The sequence below is a fragment of the Triplophysa rosa genome, unplaced genomic scaffold (assembly GCF_024868665.1).
Source record: "Triplophysa rosa unplaced genomic scaffold, Trosa_1v2 scaffold253_ERROPOS117417, whole genome shotgun sequence".
Classification (NCBI taxonomy): Eukaryota; Metazoa; Chordata; class Actinopteri; order Cypriniformes; family Nemacheilidae; genus Triplophysa; species Triplophysa rosa.
The window spans coordinates 104,413-113,247 of record NW_026634272.1 but is presented as its reverse complement, the minus strand read 5'-3'; the positions used below and the strand labels follow the sequence as shown (position 1 = coordinate 113,247).

Below are 8,835 nucleotides of genomic sequence, written 5' to 3'. Positions count from 1 at the left end.
GTCTTGGTTACGGATGTAACCTCAGTTCCCTGATGGAGGGAACGAGACGTTGTGTCCTTCTTGCCACAACACATGCTTCCCACTGCAGCAGTCGTGAGAGGTCTCAGGCTCCTCAGAACTAAGGTGAATGAATGAGGCACGCCGTCTCCCTTTTATACCCGGATATCCTGGGGCGGAGTCCAGCATGCAAATTTCATTCGCCAATTTCATTGGCCTTTTCTAAGAAGTCGGAAGCGATTGGTTCTCAGGGACGAACCCCACCTGTCGGATCGACACAACGTCTCGTTCCCTCCATCAGGGAACTGAGGTTACACACGTAACCAAGACGATCTTATATTTTGCGATCTTCCAAAAGTCTATTGGAAAATACATCGCTTTCGGTCGAGGGAAGTTACTGCCGGTTAACATGTAGTATTAATGAGTCACATTTAATCTTAATCATTTTTTTATTGTCTGACAAATGAAAACATGTCTTATAATATATATGATTATACAGCTTTATTGGGTGATTAGTTGACTAAAATTACAATGTGACAGAGTCTATAAAGTGATGACACTAATTTGACTCACAATGCGACGAGATGGTGTCATGATTCTGTCATTCTTGTCATGAGATTTCTAGTTCGATGGACAGAGTCGTGACAGTACCATGTCTTTTGTGCTTGTTTGGTTACGTGTCGGGACACGTGGCCTTTGTTATGACATTGCACCACGTGTCCTCATGTCGCGTCTCTGAGCCCCGCCTTCTTGTTTCCCCGTAATCTTCCCCTTAGTGTTTGATTCCCGTCACCTTCCCTGTGTAATCATCCCTCGTTAGTGTTCCCCTATTTAGAGCCCCTGTTCTCTCTGTCCCGTGCCGGTTCGTCTCATACCGTGTTATTCCAGTTTGAAATACCTTGTTCCCGTGCTTGCATTGCCTTGCCCTACCCTGCCGTGTTCAGTGGACTTCCCTAATTTCGCCCCCTCGTGGGTAGTGTTTGTTTTGAATACCTGTTTTGAGTTAGCGGTTGTCCCCATTGTGGGTTTTGTTTTAAAAAAAATTTATTTATATATTAAAGATCTTTGTTAAACCCTTCACCTGTCTGCATCTGGGTTCATCTGCTACACAATTGTGACAGATGGCGTCACAAATATGCAACCTACTACATCCAGAATCGATTCTGAATCAAATCGTGACCCTACGAAACTATTCTGAATCGAATCCAGAATGACCAGACTCCCACCCCTAATAATTTATATTAACTAGTTCAATATGAATAATATATAAACAAACATTTATTAATAAAAAGCACTAATGAAACCATACCACTATACCCAACTATCACTGATTTGAGAAAGTAACTACGAATAGCCACCTCATAAGAAGTTAAGAATTGCCATGAGATTGTGTTGAATGTGTGCATGGACAGTTACCACATTGAATTAAAATGCAACTAAATGAAACGGAAAAGTAAAAAATAAATAAACAACCTAAGTACCACATTAGTCATCTTTACATTTATAGCAAAATAACTTTGTATAATCATTGGCTGATTACTCTGCAAATTAACTTGCACATTATTAACAATGACAAAAAAGTTTTTCTTCTCTGCAAATGATTTCAGGGATAGCCTAAGGACATTGGAGACAATAAAATGTAATAATCGTATTCCTCTACTTCAGTTGATAGAGCATTGCATTAGCAGCACAAAGGTCATTGGTTCATTCCCAGTGAACACACAAATGAATAACAACGTATACCTTGAACCCACTATAATTTGTTTTGTGGAAAATGTGGAAATGTTTAAAATTAAGCAGACTGAAATGATCTATTCTAAAAAGTAAATGGTTGTGTTTAAAATAATGTAATAAAATGGTTTTTAGTCAGGGAGACTTTTTGTTTGTTAACACAATTAAAAATATTTGTGTAACATTCAAACATATTCTGTTTACAACACAAGGTGGCACCTCCTTTAGGTGAGGTCCACCAGTGTCATTTCCCAATAGATTATCAACAGATTCATCCTTATAAAGACTTCAAAATCCATTCTATACGATTAACTGTAATATTGAAAAAGAGACATCTCTCACGTATTATAGTATCTATCCAATGGATGAATGGAGCCACTTATTGCACTTCTTCATATGGTAATGGCCATCATGACTTTCTCTAAAGCTAATGAGACTGTCTGTCATCTGCGAGGAGAGCCGGCCTACCCTCAGCTATGGAAAGATGGGGACATCATAGTTGGAGGGGTTTTCTCCTTCCATAGCAGCTGGGAGGTCAGACAACTAACATATTCAATTACACCACCTCCACTGAAGTGCATCAGGTAAGTTAAACCCTAAAACATTGTTTCTGAACTGTATTGAAGTGTTCTTGAAAAAAAGTCGTCATTAATATTTCATAACTTCAGCTTACTCTTTGTTGGGTTCTTTTAACCAGTCTTAATTTCAGAGATTTCCAGCATGCACAGACGATGCTCTTTGCTATAGAGGAAATTAACAACAGTTCCACTTTGCTTCCGGGGGTCTCATTGGGCTACAAGATCTATGACACATGCGGCTCTGTGGCAGTGGGGGTTCAAGCAGCTATGGCCCTCGCCAATGGGCATGATAAAACATCTGTTGAAGGGCCGTGCACAAAGCAAGCAGAGGTGCAAGCCATTATCGGAGACACAACCTCATCAGCATGCATGGCAATAACAAAAAGTATTGGACCATTTAAACTTCCATTGGTATGTTTAAATATGCCAAATTTAAACATGAATGTATGTTAGGATTTCATTGCTTATAAAATTACATTTATTAATTGTCTTCTAGATCAGTCATTATGCAACATGTGAGTGCCTCAGTGACAAAATCAAATATCCTTCATTTCTTCGAACTATTGCAAGCGATTACTTTCAGAGCAGAGCATTGGCAGAACTGGTCAGACACTTTGGCTGGACCTGGGTAGGAGCTTTAAGAACAGATGATGATTATGGCAACAGTGGAATGGCCACTTTCACTAAAGTAGCTGAGCAGATGGGCATCTGTCTGGAATATTCCCTCCCGTTTTTCAGAACATACACAGAAGACAAAGTACTGCGAATAATTGAACAGATTAAAAGCTCTACTTCTCGAGTGATTGTGGGATTTCTTGCCCACTGGGACTTGGAGGTTCTGTTGCATAAATTTGTTGAACACAATATTACAGGATTTCAGTGGGTGGGCACAGAAGCCTGGATCTCAGATTCTGTCATTGCCAGTATGGATAAACACCATATTTTGCAGGGGGCTGTTGGGCTGGCTATACCTAAAACACAGGTGACAGGTCTAAAGGAATTCATTCTAAATATAAAGCCACTGAAGTCTTCAGGAAGTGCCATTTTTAATGAGCTCTGGGAAGCTTTGTTTCAGTGTAAATACTTCAATGATTCAACCTTCACCACTGAATGTTCAGGCAAAGAGGAGTTGTCTCAGGTGCAAAACCTATTCACAGACATGTCACTCATGCCCATCTTCAGTAATGTGTATAAAGGAGTGTACGCTGTAGCTCATGCACTTCATGACCTTCTGGGCTGCACGGACAAATGTGAAACAAAGAAACAGCCTGATCCCTCAACAGTGCGTTAACACTACTGTAACATTATAACAATGTAAAATATAGTTTTGTCTAAAGCCTTATCATTATGCAAAATGACATACTGCTATTAGTAAACAATGCATCATGTAAAAGATAAAAAGTTGTTAAATATTTTAGTCAATGCCTGCTTTTTATAATTTGTCACAACTTGCAGTTTCTGAAGCACCTGAAAAAAGTGCATTTCAAAACCAAAGATGGCGAGGATGTTTACTTTGATGAGAATGGAGATCCAGTTGCAAAATATGATATAATAAATTGGCAACCAAGTAAAAAACAACACTACGAATTTGCCACTGTTGGGCTTTATGATGCATCTTTTGTCGGGACAGATCGTTTAGCTGTGAATATGACATCAATTTTATGGGCAAAAAATTCTACACAGGTAAAAAAAAGGCTGATTAAATCAAATAATATTTTCTGTATAATTATCTGTATAAATAAGTGAATGAGCTTTAGTAAAATTAGCACTTACAATATGTTGCAGGTGCCAGTGTCTGTGTGCAGTGAGAGTTGTCCTCCAGGCACTAGGAAGGCTGTACAGAAAGGAAAACCTATATGTTGTTATGACTGTATACCTTGTACAGAAGGTGAAATCAGTAACACATCAGGTAAAAAAGACTAAATTTGTAAAAACAAAATAGATAAACCTTTGCTATTGCTGTTATTGCTGTTAATATATAGCGTTTAAATATTATATATTAACAGATTCTGTGACATGTCTGCGGTGCCATGAAGACTTCTGGTCAAATCTGCAGAAGGATGGATGTGTTAACAAGGAGACTGAATATTTATCCTATGAGGAGATCATGGGAATTTTGCTCACAACTATTTCTATTGTTGGTGCATTTACAACAATGTTAATTGCAGTCATATTCTTCAGATATAAAAACACTCCAATAGTTAAAGCAAACAACTCAGAGCTGAGCTTTCTGCTCCTGTTTTCACTAATGCTGTGTTTTCTCTGTTCACTTACTTTCATTGGTCGCCCCACTGAGTGGTCCTGTATGTTACGTCACACAGCGTTTGGGATCACTTTTGTCCTCTGTATCTCTTGTGTTCTGGGTAAAACAATAGTTGTGTTAATGGCCTTTAAGGCCACACTTCCAGGAAGTAATGTCATGAAATGGTTTGGGCCTCCTCAGCAGAGACTCAGTGTTCTTGGTTTCACACTTATACAAGTGCTTATCTGTATACTTTGGCTCACAATATCTCCACCTTTTCCTTTTAAAAATCTAAACTACGTCAAAGAAAAAATAATTTTAGAATGTAACGTGGGTTCATCTGTAGGCTTCTGGGCTGTGCTGGGTTACATTGGACTCCTTGCTATTCTATGCTTCTTTTTGGCTTTTCTGGCTCGCAAACTGCCTGATAACTTCAATGAAGCTAAATTCATCACATTCAGTATGCTCATATTCTGTGCTGTGTGGATCACATTTATTCCAGCTTATGTCAGTTCTCCTGGAAAATTCACAGTAGCAGTAGAGATATTTGCCATTTTAGCTTCCACATATGGACTGTTATTTTGCATCTTCATTCCTAAATGCTATATTATATTATTGAAACCATACAAAAATTCTAAAAAACACATGATGGGTAAAGTACCCTCATGAGCCTGTTGATTGTAATATATTAATAGACACTATAAAATATCCAATGATATAGATATGATATGATATAGACAATTTCAATAATATAATTAAACAAGAGATTGTTACTTTTGCCCTCATATTCTAGGTTATATTATTATTATGCTGATGACTCTTTTATTAATGAATAATTTCATTTGTACCTAATAAAACGAATACAAAATTACACAGATTTTTGACATACTGTATATTGTTTATACAACAGTTCTTTCTGGTTCTAGAATCTGATTGGCTGAGAGCCATGCCATATTCCACTAGTATCATCATGGAAACCACTTCACCGCTTGTATCCGTGTAATGAGTCACTGATGATGGACGATGCCACATGTGAACAGGAGTTAGGTGAATGAATTTTATAAAAGTGAACACAGGAACAAAACTGGGTAATCCAAACTTCCTTGGGTAAAAACTGATAAATCCAAAATACATCCATGAAACAGACAGAGAACAGCAAAACATCCACAGAACAAACAAGTTAATCCAAGGGGTATAAATCCTCCAGAGAAACAAGGGGTACAGAACTAGGTAACACAAACTTACAACTTACATTAACTAACATTACATTACATAACATTAATACCAGACAATAAACAAAGGGCAAGTGTGAATATACTGTATATACAGTAGTGTCTGGGTATTGGGGTGCAGGTGCAAGTCAATGATGAGGGATCTGAGGTACACCGATCTGTGGGAACATTTCCACACCTCTAAATATGCGGCACAAAACTAAATGTGATTGGTTGCTTTACCGGCCAGTTATATGGCCTCTTGGGCGGGTCTTTGCCAATGCAAGTGGCCAAAGTACACGAGACTAGATCCCAAATGGATTTAACATAATAAAAGGCAGAGTCTTTCCATCTTCTGACAAAAGGCTCCTGCTCTGCCTTCATATGGGAATGGCAAAGAGGACAGTGTCACTTCTTCTTCTGCTGTTATATGGCGCTTGTGTCACAACCGCAGCACAAGTATGCAGAATGCTGAGCCATCCAGTCCTGCCACTACTTTCTGATGAAAGAGACATCAACATTGGGGCAGTTTTTTCACTCCATAGAAATGTTTTGTTAAATATACATCCATTCTCTTCTGAACCAGAGCCAACAAACTGCATCAGGTCTGTACAAGATACTTTTTGACAGCAGGAATTATGAAAAAAATTATATACAGTTTTTTAAATACTTCAGAAATACTACTGAATAATTATTTGCTGAATGTAACGGTTCACATATATTTTTTACAGCCTAAACTTGCGTGAGTTTAAATTTGCTCAGACTCTGATTTTTGCCATAGAGGAGATTAACAACAGCACACAACTGTTGCCTGGTGTCACTTTGGGCTATAAAATATATGATGCCTGTGGCTCTGTATCTCAGACTGTCTTATCAAGCATGGCTTTAATGAATGGCTATGAAGAGACTTTGCATGATGAGTCCTGTTCTAAACCACCATTTGTTCATGCCATTGTAGGAGAATCAAGCTCTTCTCCCACCATTGGTATGGCCTCTTTAGTAGGTCCATTCAGCATCCCTGTTGTAAGAACTCTTTTTTTCTGCTTAATATTGTCTGCATGCATGATGAGGATGCTCCAAATGTGCTTTTATGAAAATAATATAAAAATCACTTTGTCAATTGTTTTACGTAGTTTTACTTAATTTGTATAGTAGTAATATTGGGTGGATTAAGAAAGAAATAATGTTGTTAATAATCTGCTTTATTGTATTTAGGTCAGTCATTTTGCTACATGTGCATGCCTGAGTGACAGAAAACGATTCCCGTCCTTCTTCAGAACAATACCCAGTGATTATTACCAAAGTAAAGCGCTGGCTCAGCTTGTCAAACACTTCGGCTGGACTTGGGTTGGAACGGTGAGGAGTCGCAATGACTATGGTAACAATGGAATTGCAGCATTTGAAAAGATGGCAGAACAAGAGGGGATTTGTATTGAATACTCAGAGGCCATAATTAGAACTGATCCACAAGAGCAGCTCCTAAAGACACTGGAAGTGATTAAAAAAGCCACAGCCAGGGTGGTGTTGGCTTTTATTTCATTTGGTGACTTTGTTCCCTTCCTGAAATTAATAGCACAAGAGAACATCACTGGGCTGCAGTGGGTCGGCAGTGAATCCTGGATCACTTCTCGAATTATAGCAGAAACAAAAGAATACAGTTTTCTCACAGGAACTGTGGGCTTTGCTGTGGCGAACGCCAAGCTTGACGGCCTGCGAGAGTTTCTAGTGACTGTGCACCCTGATCAGGAGCCAAAAAATGAACTTTTGAAGGAATTTTGGGAAACTGTTTTTCAGTGCTCTTTGAGAAACACCGGCAGTGGCACACGTGTCTGTACTGGCTCAGAACACTTAACAGAACTACAAAATGAATATACTGATGTATCAGAGCTGCGCATAGCTAGTAAAGTGTACACGGCAGTGTATGCTATCGCACATGCACTACATAATTTAATAAATGATGTCAAATCTGCCACCAACATCAGCAAAGGAGATCTGCCAACACCACTGAAGGTGATTAAGAGAAAAAACAATTAAATTAGAAAAGTAAAACTGAAACCAATTATGCTTGTGTTTATTCTCAGGTGTTGGAGTATATCAAAGATGTCAGTTTCACTGTCAAAACGGGTGAAAATTTATTTTTTGATGCTAGTGGTGACCCAGTGGCAAAATATGATCTGGTGAACTGGCAGCCTGCTGAAGATGGAAGTCTGCAGTTTAAACTTGTTGGTGTGTATGACAGCTCACTGCCTTCAGAGACACTCCTTCAAGTTGATCAAGAAAACATGGTCTGGGCTGAAAACAGCAGACAGGTATGTCAATATAAGTCAATCATGAGTAGAAGTGAAATGCCCATTACAGTCATATTAAGAATGAATGATTTAAGAATCATTAATAAATAAATCAACATATACAAGTTAAATAGCATAAATGCTGGGAGAAACCTAACATCATATATATACAGTATATGGGCCTTACACATTTTTTCACAGGTGCCTGTGTCTGTGTGCAGTGAGAGTTGTCCTCCAGGCACCAGGAAGGCTGTACAGAAAAGACGACCCGTGTGCTGTTATGACTGTATTCCATGTGCAGATGGAGAAATCAGTAATGAGACAGGTAAACATTACTACATGCTACTAAAACTGTCCAATAGCCAGAGACCTTGTGATGTGCTTTCATTCAAATAATATTTTTTATTAATTCCTTCTTCGCAGATTCTAGTGACTGCTTTCCTTGTGATTTGGAGTATTGGTCCAATGAAAACAAAGACACATGTGTATTAAAAATTATTGAATTCCTTTCCTATACAGAAATCATGGGGATTGTGCTTTCTATTTGCTCATTTATTGGATTATTATTAACATCAATGATATCTTTTGTGTTTTATCTTCATAAAGAAACACCTATTGTGAGAGCCAACAACTCAGAGCTGAGCTTCCTGCTGCTCTTCTCATTGACTCTGTGTTTTCTCTGTTCACTTACTTTCATTGGTCGCCCCACTGAGTGGTCCTGTATGTTACGTCACACAGCGTTTGGGATCACTTTTGTCCTCTGTATCTCTTGTGTTCTGGGAAAAACA

General features: G+C 38.5%; 2 protein-coding genes across 2 annotated transcripts; both read left to right on the top strand.

Annotated features, from left to right (window-relative positions):
• Window positions 1-2,097: 2,097 nt before the first annotated feature.
• Window positions 2,098-5,217, top strand: LOC130550191 (extracellular calcium-sensing receptor-like). The gene is made up of 6 exons (XM_057327598.1): window positions 2,098-2,312; window positions 2,426-2,717; window positions 2,803-3,588; window positions 3,762-3,989; window positions 4,092-4,215; window positions 4,313-5,217. The coding sequence occupies exons 1-6, from the start codon at window positions 2,098-2,100 to the stop codon at window positions 5,215-5,217; spliced, it is 2,550 nt and encodes an 849-aa protein (XP_057183581.1).
• Window positions 5,218-5,914: 697 nt separating this feature from the next.
• LOC130550195 (extracellular calcium-sensing receptor-like) lies at window positions 5,915-8,285 on the top strand. The gene is made up of 5 exons (XM_057327601.1): window positions 5,915-5,928; window positions 6,491-6,782; window positions 6,975-7,769; window positions 7,841-8,068; window positions 8,269-8,285. The coding sequence occupies exons 1-5, from the start codon at window positions 5,915-5,917 to the stop codon at window positions 8,269-8,271; spliced, it is 1,332 nt and encodes a 443-aa protein (XP_057183584.1). The 3' UTR covers window positions 8,272-8,285.
• Window positions 8,286-8,835: the final 550 nt, after the last annotated feature.

Excerpts from the sequence above, each read along its gene's own strand:
- LOC130550191 (XM_057327598.1), top strand. The coding sequence starts at position 2,098 with ATGGAGCCACTTATTGCACTTCTTCATATGGTAATGGCCATCATGACT. Across the intron at positions 2,313-2,425 it reads CCTCCACTGAAGTGCATCAG|TCTTAATTTCAGAGATTTCC; the intron begins GTAAGTTAAACC and ends TCTTTTAACCAG. Across the intron at positions 2,718-2,802 it reads GACCATTTAAACTTCCATTG|ATCAGTCATTATGCAACATG; the intron begins GTATGTTTAAAT and ends ATTGTCTTCTAG.
- LOC130550195 (XM_057327601.1), top strand. Across the intron at positions 6,783-6,974 it reads GTCCATTCAGCATCCCTGTT|GTCAGTCATTTTGCTACATG; the intron begins GTAAGAACTCTT and ends TATTGTATTTAG. Across the intron at positions 7,770-7,840 it reads ATCTGCCAACACCACTGAAG|GTGTTGGAGTATATCAAAGA; the intron begins GTGATTAAGAGA and ends GTTTATTCTCAG.